This window comes from Chiloscyllium punctatum, chromosome 11, assembly GCF_047496795.1.
Source record: "Chiloscyllium punctatum isolate Juve2018m chromosome 11, sChiPun1.3, whole genome shotgun sequence".
NCBI classification, from domain to species: Eukaryota; Metazoa; Chordata; class Chondrichthyes; order Orectolobiformes; family Hemiscylliidae; genus Chiloscyllium; species Chiloscyllium punctatum.
The window spans coordinates 116365819-116380660 of NC_092749.1; the positions used below are offsets into that span (position 1 = coordinate 116365819).

Genomic DNA, 14842 nt, shown 5'->3' on the forward strand with positions numbered 1-14842 from the left:
TTGAGCTGTAGGGAGAGGCTAAATAGGCTTGAGCCATTTTCCTTGTAGTGTCAGAGGCTGAGAGGTAACCTTAGAGAGGCATGGATAGAGTGAATAACCAAGGTCTTTTCCATGGGGTGGGGTGGAGTCCAAAGCGAGAGGCATAGGCTTAAGGTGAGAGGGGAAGGGACCTAAAAGGCAACTTTTTCACGCAGATGGTGGTGCATGTATGGAATGAGCTGCCGGGGAAGTGTTGGAGGCTGGTACAATTAAAACATTTAAAAGGCGTCTGGATGGGTATATGAATAGGAAGAGTTTGCAGGGATATGGGCCAAATGCTGACAAATGATGCTAGATTAATTTAGTATATCTGGTTGTCATGGATCCCTCCTCAGGCGACTCTCTGTGTGGAGTTTGCACATTCTCCCCATGTATGTGTGGGTTTCCTCCGGGTGCTCAGGTTTCCTCCCACAATCCAAAAATGTGCAGGTTAGGTGAATTGGCCATGCTAAAATTGCCCGTAGTGTTAGGTGAAGGGGTAAATGTAGGAGAATGTGTCTGGGTGAGTTATGCTTCGGCAGTTGGTGTGGACTTGTTAGGCCGAAGGGCCTGTTTCCACACTGTAAGTAATCCAATCCAATCTAATCATGGATGAGTTGGATATGCTGTGTGTCTCTATGATTCTATCTGTTCAATCAGAATATGCTTGAACTTGTAAAACTAACAGGATTTGACAGTGCTCAAGTTACATTCTGGATAACCTGACATATTCCCCAAACTCTTGTGTTAACCGTAATATACATTTTGGAATAAAATATTCTGCTTTTGTTTTTCATTGGTGGTGACTCTTTGACTAACATAGTGAAGTCTGGTCTCCACCCTGACTGGTAGCCACTCTTATGTAGTCCTACGTCTTGGGTTTGTGAAGACCATTCAGATGTTAAGGCTATAGAACTGACATCAGTTCTAGTAACAAAGTCATTTAAAATCATAAATTTTAAAGGGAGTGAATAGGGAGGAACTACATAAGATGAAGATTAGCAAGCGACAGTAGTTAGATCTGAGGAGCTAAATGGCCTGTTTTTATGCTGGAATATTTGTGATTCATCTGATTTCTGCTAAGCAACTTGAAAGAGGAAATGCAACTGATTGTTGGCTCCTGTGCTTAGTGAAGATAGGAATGGTTGTAGCATTCTGATATTACTGCAGCAGAGATGAATACAGTGTTTGAAGGTGGGGGGCAGTTACCAAAATAGGGCAGGGCAGGTTACATTTTGGGGAAGGTGTGGTCAGTTGGTCTGGGTCATGGAGGTGGGTAGTTGGGCTGGTCATTTAGGGGAGAAGCGAGATAGTTGGATTGTTTGGAGAATGTGGTCAGGTTGATGGCTGTCTGAAGGGTCAGAGAACTGATGGGCAGGGGTGTCACTTGTGAAGTTACTTAAATGTTGGACCAGGCTAAAGCTGTTACTATCTTGAATCTCCATCTCTCATGGAGGCTTCATGGAATCAGGAGAATGTTGCATCAGAATTTAAAAATTTTCTGGCAAGGTGGAATATTCAAAGTTTGGGAGAAGATTTGTAGCTCGGGTGCTCGTTGTTGTGGTTCTGTTCGCCGAGCTGGGAATTTGTCTTGCAAACGTTTTGTCCCCTGTCTAGGTGACATCCTCAGTGCTTGGGAGCCTCCTGTGAAGCGCTTCTGTGCTGTTTCCTCCGGCATTTATAGTGGCCTGTCTCTGCCGCTTCCGGTTGTCAGTTCCAGCTGTCCGCTGTAGTGGCCGGTATATTGGGTCCAGGTCGATGTGTTTGTTGATAGAGTCTGTGCCATTGGCACTCATCCACAGACTCTATCAACAAACACATCGACCTGGACCCAATATACCGGCCACTACAGCGGACAGCTGGAACTGACAACCGGAAGCGGCAGAGACAGGCCACTATAGATGCCGGAGGAAACAGCACAGAAGCGCTTCACAGGAGGCTCCCAAGCACTGAGGATGTCACCTAGACAGGGGACGAAACGTTTGCAAGACAAATTCCCAGCTCGGCGAACAGAACCACAACAAGGTGGAATATTGCGTGCAATTCTGGTCTCCTTCCTATTGGAAAAATGTTGTCAAACTTGAAATTGTTCAGAAAAGATTTACAAGGATGTTGCCAGGGTTGGAGGATTTGAGCTATAGGGAGAGGTTGAACAGGCTGGGGCTATTTTCCCATGAGCGTTGGAGGCTGAGGGGTGATCTTATAGAGGTTTATAAAATCATGAGGGGCATGGATAGGCTAAATAGACAAAGTCTTTCCCCTGGGGTCGGGGAGACTAGAACTATAGGGTATAGGTTTAGGGTTAGAAGGGAAAGATATATATAAGACCCAAGGGGCAACCTTTCCACGCAGAGGGTGGTACATGTATGGAATGAGCTGCTAGAGGAAGTGGTGGAGCCTGGTACAATTGCAACATTTAAAAGGCATCTGAATGGGTATATGAATGGAAAGGGTTAGGAGGGATATGGGCCAGGTGCTGGCAAGTGGGATTAGATTGGGTTGGGATATCTGGTTGGCATGGATGAGCTACAGCTCTACAAGTCCTTGGTTGCCCTACTATAGAAAAGATAGTGGCTTTGGAGAAGGTGCCAAGAAGGTTTACCAGGATGCTGTCTGGACTGAAGGGCTTGCCTTATGAAGAAAGGTTGAATAAGCTAGGATTTTTCTCTCTGGAGAGAAGGAGGAAGGGAGGTGACCTGATCGAGGTATACAAGATAATGAGTGGAATAGATAGAGTCAATAGCCAGAGACTTTTCCCCAGGGCACGATTGACTGGTACGAGGGGTCATAGTTTTAAGATATTAGGGGAAAAGTATAGAGGAGACATTGGAGGTAGGTAATTTACACACAGAGTTGTGAATGCATTGCCAAAATGCAAGGAAACAGAAACAAACTTGCAAAATAGATTAATAAATGACATTCAGTGTTCACCTTACAAATTAAGGGGTAGTTGAATCCGCTAGGAAGAATTAGGAGACGGTTTCCTCTTTGTAAAATGAGAAACTGTGGGATAGAGGAGCAGAGATTGGGAATTCAGATAATACCTCCAGTATTTCAAAGGATTTCTAACCTAGAATTTTGTGTTAAGATTCTGGAGCAGAGTTCGAATTCCGAGGTTTGAGTGCCACAAGCTGATCCACGGTTGATACCTTGCACAGGCTGGCATTACGGACTAAGAAGAGAAATGTTATAGGTCTTTTCAATTCTGGATTGATATGGTGAAGTTGAGAATAATGAGGCAGCCATTAACATTGAATAAAGGAGGGATTTATTTGCTCATTAGTGAAAATACATTTAAACTTGATGTGAACAGACATGAGGGAAAAGGGAATAAATGGATATGGGGCTATGGTAATTACAGTGAAAGAGACTTGTGTGTTTCAAATACTGGTGTAAATTAGATGGGGGGACTAACTGGCTAGTTTTTGTTATAGGTTGTAATTTGTCATTATACAGATAAACAATATGTATAAATAAAATAATGTATGTTTTTATCAATGAATTTCTATTAAACTGAATGAATAACTCGGAAATAGTCATTTTGGAAGTGATTGTTTAAGTCTTAGTTAATAACATTTAGTTTAAAAAAAGAGTAGCATTGGGAAGAGATTTCTGTCACCTCTAAAGCTGATTTCACGTTATTACTGCCCTCTCTTGACTTTGCACAGAATTCGAAAATTGATGGAAACTTGTATTATGCACTGAGAACAAAAGAAATAAGGGAGGCAGAATACCATACATCCCACAGAGGCAGCTCCACTATTTAATATGATCGTGACTGATCTTGGGATTCAGCTCCACTTTTCTGCCTGTGCTTGTATATCTTGATCCTCCGAAATTCCATAGTCAGATGAGTAAGTAACTCCATCGTAGTTTTTCAAAGCACCACCAGGTGTTCTTTCTTGTTTTGACCAAATTTTGTTTTTCAACCAAGACCACCACAAGTGATTGTGAATATTTATTTCATTTACTTTTTATAAGATCATGCCCTGCACAACTGGGTACAACCTATGCCTAGATAAAAGTGACCAATTTAAAAAGAATTATTTGATACCTGCTGACATCCTGAGGATGTGCAATATACTTTCTAAATACAAATTTGTTGTTAAAACTGTGTAGAGAAGATGCTATTGATTATTATGGAGTCATAGAGATGTATGGCACAGAAACAGACCCTTCAGTACAATTTGTCCATGCCGACCAGATATCCCAACCCAATCAATCCCGCCTGCCAGCTCCTGGTCCATATCCCTCCAAACTCTTCTTATTCATATACCCACCCAGATGCCTTTTAAATGTTCTAGTTGTACGAGCTTCCACTACTTCCTCTGGGTAAAAACAATGACTGCAGATGCTGAAAACCAAATACTGGATTAGTGGTGCTGGAAGAGCACAGCAGTTCAGGCAGCATCCAACGAGCAGCGAAATCGACGTTTCGGGCAAAAGCCCTTCATCAGGAATTTTGCCCGAAACGTTGATTTCGCTGCTCGTTGGATGCTGCCTGAACTGCTGTGCTCTTCCAGCACCACTAATTCACTACTTCCTCTGGCAGCTCATTCCATACACGTACCACCCTCTGCGTGGAAAAGTTGCCCCTTGGGTCTCTTTTATATCTTTCTCTTCTCACCCTAAACATATGCCCGCTAGTTCTGGACTCCCCACCCCAGGGAAAAGACTTTGTCTATTTATCCTATCCATGCCGCTCATGATTTTATAAACCTCTATAAGGTCACCACTCAGCATCCAACGCTCCAGGGCAAACAGCCCCAGCCTGTTCAACCTCTCCCTATAGCTCAAATCCTCCAACCCTGGCAATATCCTTGTAAATCTTATCTGAACCCTTTCAAGTTAAACAACATTCTTCCAATAGGAAGGAGAGCAGAATTGCATGCAGTATTCCAACTCCTGTACTCAATATACTGACCAATAGAGGAAAGCATACCAAACTCCTTCTTCACTATCCTATCTACCTACAACTCCACTTTCAAGGAGCTATGAACCTGCACTCCAAGGTCTCTTTGTTCAGCAACACTCCCTAGGACTTTACCATGAACTATATAAGTCCTGCCAAGATTAGCTTCCCCAAATGCAGCATCTCACATTTATCTAAATTAAACTCCATCTGACACTTTACAGCCCATTGGTCCATCTGATCAAGAATCCGTTGTAGCCTGAGTTAACCTTCTTCGTTGTCCACTACACCTCCAATTCTGGTGTCATCTGCAAACTTACTAACTGTACCTCTTACACTCCCATCCAAATCATTTATATAAATGATGAAAAGTAGTGGACCCAGCACCGATCCTTGTGGCACTCCACTGGTCTCACTTTGTTGATATGTTTCAGAAATTAAAGTTCAAATGTATAGAATCTACATTTACAATTACTTTTTATTTAAAAAATGTTTTAGTTCATGATGTATTATTTATTATTTCCTGTCAATCAATTAGGTGTGAGGATCCAACTAGAGGCATAGGAAACAAGGGAATTCTGGAGAAAAAGGACCATTGAAGGTTGTCAGATTTTCTGCTGTGATTCAGCAGTGGATATAGGCCTTGACAGTCTGTTATAGCATTAAAATATCATGGCCAAAGTCGCAAGTGTGGGAAGATATATTGACTGTAACAGTCCACCAAATGAGTTCGGTGACATCATCAGATGGAGATCAGGTATGTTATTCAAAATATTCCAGAGAAACTGAGAATGTTGGCTTTTTCCTTATCTGGGTATACGTAGCAAAATGCAATATATTTATGTATGAGTGTATGTCTCTTGAGACTAGTTAGTTAACTTAGGACCATATGGCCAGATGCGGATGATGGCTAATTACCTTGTTTTACACTCTCTCGTCCTCTGTCTCTCGTCCTCTGTCTCTCGTCCTCTGTCTCTCGTCCTCTGTCTCTCGTCCTCTGTCTCTCGTCCTCTGTCTCTCGTCCTCTGTCTCTCGTCCTCTGTCTCTCGTCCTCTGTCTCTCGTCCTCTGTCTCTCGTCCTCTGTCTCTCGTCCTCTGTCTCTCGTCCTCTGTCTCTCGCCCTCTGTCTCTCGCCCTCTGTCTCTCGCCCTCTGTCTCTCGCCCTCTGTCTCTCGCCCTCTGTCTCTCGCCCTCTGTCTCTCGCCCTCTGTCTCTCGCCCTCTGTCTCTCGCCCTCTGTCTCTCGCCCTCTGTCCCTCGCCCTCTGTCCCTCGCCCTCTGTCCCTCGCCCTCTGTCCCTCGCCCTCTGTCCCTCGCCCTCTGTCCCTCGCCCTCTGTCCCTCGCCCTCTGTCCCTCGCCCTCTGTCCCTCGCCCTCTGTCCCTCGCCCTCTGTCCCTCGCCCTCTGTCCCTCGCCCTCTGTCCCTCGCCCTCTGTCCCTCGCCCTCTGTCCCTCGCCCTCTGTCCCTCGCCCTCTGTCCCTCGCCCTCTGTCCCTCGCCCTCTGTCCCTCGCCCTCTGTCCCTCGCCCTCTGTCCCTCGCCCTCTGTCCCTCGCCCTCTGTCCCTCGCCCTCTGTCCCTCGCCCTCTGTCCCTCGCCCTCTGTCCCTCGCCCTCTGTCCCTCGCCCTCTGTCCCTCGCCCTCTGTCCCTCGTCCTCTGTCCCTCGCCCTCGCTCGCTCGCCCTCGCTCGCTCGCCCTCGCTCGCTCGCCCTCGCTCCCTCGCCCTCTGTCCCTCGCCCTCTGTCCCTCGCCCTCTGTCCCTCGCCCTCTGTCCCTCGCCCTCTGTCCCTCGCCCTCTGTCCCTCGCCCTCTGTCCCTCGCCCTCTGTCCCTCGCCCTCTGTCCCTCGCCCTCGCTCGCTCGCCCTCGCTCGCTCGCCCTCGCTCGCTCGCCCTCTGTCCCTCTGTCCCTCGCCCTCGCTCGCTCGCCCTCGCTCTCTCGCTCTCGTTCTGTCTTGCTCTCTCGCTCGCACGCTCTCTCTCGTTCTCTCTCTCGTTCTCTCTCTCGTTCTCTCTCTCGTTGTCTCTCTCTCGTTCTCTCTCTGTCTCTCTGTCTCTCTCTCGTTCTGTCTCTCTGTCTCTCTCTCGTTCTGTCTCTCTGTCTCTCTCTCGTTCTGTCTCTCGTTCTTTCTCTCGCTCTCGTTCTGTCTCGCTCTCTCGCTCTCGTTCTGTCTCGCTCTCTCGCTCGCACGCTCTCTCTCGTTCTCTCTCGTTCTGTCTCTCTGTCTCTCTCGTTCTGTCTCTCTGTCTCTCTCTCGTTCTGTCTCGCTCTCTCGCTCTCGTTCTGTCTCGCTCTCTCGCTCTCGTTCTGTCTCGCTCTCTCGCTCGCACGCTCTCTCTCGTTCTCTCTCTCGTTCTCTCTCGTTCTGTCTCTCTGTCTCTCTCTCGTTCTGTCTCTCTGTCTCTCTCTCGTTCTGTCTCTCTGTCTCTCTCTCGTTCTGTCTCTCTCTCGCTCTCGTTCTGTCTCTCGTTCTTTCTCTCGCTCTCGTTCTGTCTCTCGTTCTTTCTCTCGCTCTCGTTCTGTCTCTCGTTCTTTCTCTCGCTCTCGTTCTGTCTCTCGTTCTTTCTCTCGCTCTCGTTCTGTCTCTCGTTCTTTCTCTCGCTCTCGTTCTGTCTCTCTCTCTCGCTCTCGTTCTGTCTCTCTCTCTCGCTCTCGTTCTGTCTCTCTCTCTCGCTCTCTTGCTCGCTCGCTCTCTCTCTCTCTCTCTTTCTGTCTCTCTCTCTTTCTGTCTCTCTCTCTTTCTGTCTCTCTCTCTTTCTGTCTCTCTCTCTTTCTGTCTCTCTCTCTTTCTGTCTCTCTCTCTCTCTTTCTGTCTCTCTCTCTTTCTGTCTCTCTCTCTTTCTTTCTGTCTCTCTCTTTCTTTCTGTCTCTCTCTCTTTCTTTCTGTCTCTCTCTCTTTCTGTCTCTCTGGCTTTCTCTGTCGTTCTCTCTCTCTGTCGTTCTCTCTCTCTCTCTCTCTCTCTTTCTCTCTCTCGTTCTCTCTCTCTCTCTCGTTCTCTCTCTCTCTCGTGTTCTCTCTCTCTCTCGTGTTCTCTCTCTCTCTCTCGTTCTCTCTCTCTCTCTCGTTCTCTCTCTCTCTCTCTCGTTCTCTCTCTCTCTCTCTCATTCTCTGTCTCGTTCCCTCTACCTCTCCCTCTGTCTCGTTCCCCCTCTTTCTCTCGTTATCTCCCTGGTTTTTTTGTTCTGTCTCGCGCACTTTCTCGCATTCGTGCTCTTGTTTTGTTGTCTCGTGCTCACGTACTCTTGTTTTGTTCTCTCTCATGGTTGCGTGGTTGTGTTTTTTGAGGGTGAATCATCTTAATGTTGTACTATGCCATATTAGTTCCTCAGGGTTCTGTATTAGGCTGAATCATCTTCAGCTGTTTCATCAATAATCTTGCTTTTATCTGAAGTAGTGATATTTGCTTGGATCCAACCCAAACTCTGGTCAGATACATGGACGACACTTTTGTAATCATTAAGAAAACTGAAATTGAGAACACACACCGGATTATCAACATCATGCTCTCGGGGATCAGATTTACGAGTGAGACAGAAACCAACAATCAACTCTCATTGCTGGATGTGACGGTTGAGAGAACACACAACGGTGAATGCACCACAAAAGTGTACAGGAAAGCCACACACACCGACCTATAACAGAAACCACCCAAACACACACAAGAGAAACTGCATTAGAGCCTGTTCAAAAGGGCTACAACACTACAGCACTCCCGACCTATGAAGAGAAGAATACCTCTATAGAGTATTTGCTAAGAAGAGCTATCCCCGTAACTTCATCTGCAGATGCCTAACAGTCAGACAATGCGACAAGAACATGCCAAGACCTAACTCGCTAGCCACGCTACCTTACATAAAAAACATCTCTGTACTGACAGCCTGACTTCTTCGACCACTGGGATTCATGACAGCCCATAAACCGACAGCCACGCACAGACAACTCACCAGGACGAAAGACCCTATACCCATCATGTGCAAGGCAAACATAATTTTGCAAAATTTCTTGCAAAGACTGCATGAAACACTACATGGGACAAAGGCAGACAACAACTCATCACCAAATGCCACAACTAGCTCTCCTTAGCAGCTACACATACACAGATGACAAGGAGCACAAACTTGACTGGGACAACACAACAATCATAGGACAAGCCAAACAGAGGACAGCCAAAGAATTTCTAGAAGCATGGCACTCATCCATGGATTCCCATCAACAAACACATACACCTACACCCAATGTAGTGGCCACTACAACGAACAATCAGAAGCAGCAGGAATGAAACCAAATAAATTCCAGAAGAGACAGTACAGCAGAATTTCATAGGAGGCTTGAAAGCACTGAAAATGTCACCTGGATAGGGGATGATACGTCTGTAAATCAACTTCCCAACTCGGCAAACATTCCCACACTACGACAACTGGCTATAAATCCTTACACAAACTTTGAATGTTTGCTTATGATTGCATGATATTCAGCACATTTCAAAGCTCCTGAGGTGCTCATGCAATCTGTGCTCACGTGCAGCCAGATCTGAACAACATGCAAGCTTCAGCTCATGAGTACCAAATAATATTCATGCCATATAAGTGCAAGGAAATTACTATTTTCAAGAGAGAAAGCACCTATTTTTCCTTGACATCCAACAGAATTATCATCACTGAATCTCACTGAAATATCCTGTGGGTTGCCATCAACCAGAAGCTTAACTAGTTCTGCCACATGAATATTGTATTCATGTGTGCAGGTCAGGCGTTGAGAATACTGCAACAAGTAACTCATCTTCTAACTCCCTTAAGTCAATTCACTATTTACAAGGCACAGGTAAGTTTGATGGATTACTCTCAAACTGTCTGGATGAGTGCAGCACCAACAACAATGAGCAGCAGAATATCAATCATGCTCAAGTGGCTCACTTCAGTCCATCCACCACCTTAAGTATCCTTCACCCTAGCACTGTCACACAATGGCAACAATCAGCAAAGGCGCATTCATTGTCACCTTCCAAACCCACAACCTCTACCACCTAGTAGACAGGAACGCAACATATGGAATGCCATGCCATGCATGTCTCACCATCTAGATTTGGAAGTAAATCACCATTTGTTCACTGTCAGGAGTTCTAAATTAAGGATCTCTGAGCAGATTATTACTGAACATGTGTTGCTTGATAGCACAGTCATTGACACCACACGGAGCTAATCTCACTTTCCTGGTCTCTTCTCATACCCCTCCTGCTATGCTTTAAATATTAACATATCTGAATTTGAGGTGACGCTTAGCTTATTAATAGTTTACTTGTGACTTCACAGCTGGACATCAGTTGAAGTCTCAAGAAGAATTGACAAATGATGTTAACTACCTTTGAAAGTAGTTAGATGTAGATGGAGCTGGTGATTGCTTCTTATGGTAATTCTGCTAGATTGGTAAGGCCCAGATTTGGAATACTGTACAATTCTGCTCGCCCTGCTATAGGAAGGATGCCATTAAATTGGAATGGGTGCAAAAAAAGATTGCAAGGATGTTACTGAGACTTGAAAGTTTGAGTTAAAAAGACAGGCTGATATGCTGAGTCAAGATTAGAGCTGTGCTGGAAATGCACAGCAGGTCAGGCAGTAGCTGGGAATGCAGTAGGTGGATGGAGGAAGGGGTAAAGGTGATAGGTCAGAGAGGAGGGTGGAGAGGATAGATGGGAAGGAAGATTGACAGGTGGGACGGGTCATGAGGATGGTGCTGAGCTGGAAGTTTGGAACTGGGGTAAGGTAGGGGAGGGGAAATGAGGAAACTGTTGAAGTCCACATTGATGCCCTCGGGTTGAAGTGTTCCGAGGCGGAAGATGAAGTGTTCTTCCTCCAGGCATCAGGTGGTGAGGGAGTGGCGGTGGAGGAGACCCAGGACCGGCATGTCCTTGGCAGAGTGGGAGGGGGAGTAGAAATATTCAGCCATGGGACGGTGGGGTTAATTGGTGCGGGTGTCTCGGAGATGTTCCCTGAAGCGCTCCGCAAGAAGGCGTACAGTCTCACCAATGTAAAGGAGACCGCATCGGGAGCAACGGATGCAATAAATGACATTTGTGGAAGTGCAGGTGAAACTTTGATGGATGTAGAAGGCTCCTTTGGGGCCCTGGATAGAGGTGAGGGGGGAGGTGTGGGCACAAGTTTTGCAATTCCTGCGATGGCTGGGAAGGAGCCAGAAGAGGAGGGTGGGTTGGGGGGTGTGGACCTGACCAGGTAGTCATGGAGGGAGCAGTTTTTGTGGAAAGCAAATAGGGATGGGGAAGGAAATTCATCCCTGGTAGTGGGATCTGTTTGTAGGTGGTGGAAATGTCAGCGGATGATGCAGTTTATGCAGTGGCTGGTGGGGCGGAAGGTGAGGACCAGGGGGGTTCTCTCCTTGTGGTTGGAAGGGTGAGGTTTAACGGCGGAGGTGTGGGACATGGATGAGATGCATTGGAAGGCATCTTCAACCACATGAGATGGGAAATTATGGTCTTTAAAGAAGGAGGCCATCTGGTGCATTCTGTGGTGGAACTGGTCCTCCTGGGAGCAGATACGGCAGAGGAATTGGGAATACGGAATAGCATTTTGCAGGAGATATTGAGACGTTTTTCTCTGGAGCATAGGAGGTTGAAGGGTGACCTTACAGAAGTTGATAAAATCGCAAGGATCATAGATAAGGTGAATAGCCAAGGTCTTTTACCCCAGGGTAAAGGGAGTGCAAAACTAGAGGGTATTGGTTTAAGGTCAGAGGGGGAAGATTTTATAGGGACCCAAAGGATAACATTTTCAAACAGCGGGCGGTGCATATATGGAACAAGGCGCCAGAAAAAGTGGTAGAAAGGGGTACAATCACAACATTTAAAAGGCATTTGGATCGGTACATGAATAGGAAGGGTTTCGATATGGGCCAAACACAGGCAAGTGAGGGTGATTTAGTTTTGCAAGCTTGGGTTTGGCATGGATGAGTTGGATCAAAGGTCTGTTTCTGTGCTGTAAGACTGACTCTATGAAGGAGCAGGGAAACAGAGCTACTTGGATGACGCTTTCAGTCAGTCAGCACAGTCCCGATGGAATAAATGGACTTTTCTGCTGTCCAATTCTTTTTTTTCTGAACTTGGTGAATACATTCAACCATGCAATTTCAATGCTAGTTATTGGCTCAATAGAAACAGACAAACTAGGATGTGTTTAGATCAGGAAAGCTGTGGTGATATTTAGTAACAAAGCTGGGGAAAAAGAATGGATTAATAGATCAATTTAATCCATAATGTTTATTGCAAAATAGGTTATTGGAATAGGAGAGGCAATGACCTAATGCTGTCATTGCTGGACTGTTTATTCTAAAGACCCAGATAATGTTCTGGAGACACAGGTTCGAATCCTGGAGGAAGTTGAAATAAAAAAAAATGTCTGGAATTTAGAGTCTAATGTTGACCATGAAATCTATTGTTGATTGTTTGAGAAAAACTCATCTGGTTCACTCCTGTCCTTTAGGGAGAAAACTATCATCCTTACCTGGTCTGGCCTGCATGTGACTTCAGACCCACAGCAGTGTGGTTGACTCTTAACTGCCCTGTGGACAATTAGGGATGGGCAATAAATGTTGCCTGGCCAGCGATGCCCTCATCCTGTAAATGAATAAATATAAAGAAAGGGAGTAAATCTTGCATAGATTGTGCAGCAGAAGAATACTGAATGTAGTCTAAGGACTCCTGTCCCTTTCATTTACTTAGAGTCATAGAGATGTACAGCATGGAAACAGACCCTTCAGTCCAACCCGTCCATGCCGACCAGATATCCCAACCCAATCTAGTCTCACCTGCCAGCACTCGGTCCATATCCCTCCAAACCCTTCCTAATCATATACCCATCCAAATGCCTCTTAAATGTTGCAATTATAACAGCCTCCACCGCTTCCTCTGGCAGCTCATTCCATACGCATACCACCCTCTGTGTGAAAAAGTTGCCCCTTAGGCCTCTTTTTATATCTTTTCCCGCTCACCCTAAACCTGTGCCCTCTAGTTCTGGACTCCCCGACCCCAGTGAAAAGACTTTACCTATTTATCCTATTCATGCCCCTCATAATTTTGTAAACCTCTATAAGGTCAGCCCTCAGCCTCTGACACTCCAGGGAAAACAGCCCCAGCTTGTTAAGGTTCTCCCTATAGCTCAAATCCTCCAACCCTGGCTAAAAATCTCACAACACCAGGTTATAGTCCGACAGGTTTAATAGGAAGCACACTAGCTTTCGGAACGTCGTTCTTTCATCAGTTGAGGTGGAGGGCTCATTCCTAACACATAGAATTTATAGCAAAAATTTACAGTGTGATGTAACTGAAATTATACAGTGAAAAATTGCTAAGTCTTTCATCTGTTTGAATACCATAATAGTTTCACTTCTTTTATGTGTAAATCACAAAATCTTTTTTTTAAAAGTTGCATTCTCAGGTTAGCTGTTAACAATGGGTGATAGCTAGACAATATATTGAAGATGGTAAAAACAATGACTGCAGATGCTGAAAACCAAATACTGGATTAGTGGTGCTGGAAGAGCACAGCAGTTCAGGCAGCATCCAACGAGCAGCGAAATCGACGTTTCGGGCAAAAGCCCTTCATCAGGAATAAAGGCAGTGAGCCTGAAGCGTGGAGAGATAAGCTAGAGGAGGGTGGGGGTGGGAAGAGAGTAGCATAGAGTACAATAGGTGAGTGGGGAAGGAGATGAAGGTGATAGCTCAAGGAGGAGAGGGTGGAGTGGATAGGTGGAAAGGAGATAGGCAGGTCGGACAAGTCCGGACAAGTCAAGGAGACAGTGCTGAGCTGGAAGTTTGAAACTAGGATGAAGTGGGGGAAGGGGAAATGAGGAAGCTGTTGAAGTCCACATTGATGCCCTGGGGTTGAAGTGTTCCGAGGCGGAAGATGAGGCGTTCTTCCTCCAGGCGTCTGGTGGTGAGGGAGCGGCGGTGAAGGAGGCCCAGGACCTCCATGTCCTCGGCAGAGTGGGAGAGGGAGTTGAAATGTTGGGCCACGGGGCGGTTTGGTTGATTGGTGCAGGTGTCTCGGAGATGTTCCCTAAAGCGCTCTGCTAGGAGGCGCCCAGTCTCCCCAGTGTAGAGGAGACCACATCGGGAGCAACGGATACAATAAATGATATTGGTGGATGTGCAGGTGAAACTTTGATGGATGTGGAAGGCTCCTTTAGGGCCTTGGATAGAGGTGAGGGAGGAGGTGTGGGCACAGGTTTTACAGTTCCTGCGGTGGCAGGGGAAAGTGCCAGAATGGGAGGGTGGGTCGTAGGGGGGTGTGGACCTGATCAGGTAGTCACAGAGGGAACGGTCTTTGCAGAAGGCGGAAAGGGGTGGGGAGGGAAATATATCCCTGGTGGTGGGGTCTTTTTGGAGGTGGCGGAAATGTCGGCGGATGATTTGGTTTATGTGAAGGTTTGTAGGGTGGAAGGTGAGCACCAGGGGCGTTCTGTCCTTGTTACGGTTGGAGGGGTGGGGTCTGAGGGCGGAGTTGCGGGATGTGCACGAGATGCGTTGGAGGGCATCTTTAACCATGTGGGAAGGGAAATTGCGGTCTCTAAAGAAGGAGGACACACCTTTATTCCTGATGAAGGTCTTTTGCCCGAAATGTCAATTTCGCTGCTCGTTGGATGCTGCCTGAACTGCTGTGCTCTTCCAGCACGATTAATCCAGCATGAACCCAAGGTCCCTGTTGAGGCCCTCCCTATGGGTGGCGAACTTAGCTATCAGCCTCTGCTCAGCCACTTTTCGCTGCTGCCTGTCCCGAAGTCCGCCTTGGAGGATGGTCACCTGAAGGTCCGAGGTTGAATGTCCTGGACCACTGAAGTGTTCCCCAACTGGGAGGGAACGCTCCTGCCTGTTGATTGTTGTGTGGTGCCCATTCATTTGTTGTCG

At 46.5% G+C, this 14842-nt stretch overlaps 1 protein-coding gene across 12 annotated transcripts in view; it reads left to right on the forward strand.

Annotated features, from left to right (window-relative positions):
- LOC140483389 (utrophin-like) overlaps nt 1–14842 on the forward strand; it is a 737248-nt gene that overhangs the window by 31113 nt on the left and 691293 nt on the right. For 10 of the 12 annotated variants that reach the window (XM_072581625.1, XM_072581633.1, XM_072581634.1 and 7 more), the window contains exons 2-3: nt 3687–3872; nt 5469–5687. In XM_072581625.1, the coding sequence (XP_072437726.1) occupies nt 5603–5687 (85 nt within the window). In that variant the 5' untranslated portion in view covers nt 3687–3872; nt 5469–5602. The remainder of the gene's footprint in view (nt 1–3686; nt 3873–5468; nt 5688–14842) is intronic. The other 2 variants (XM_072581626.1, XM_072581628.1) reach the window with 1 other exon arrangement.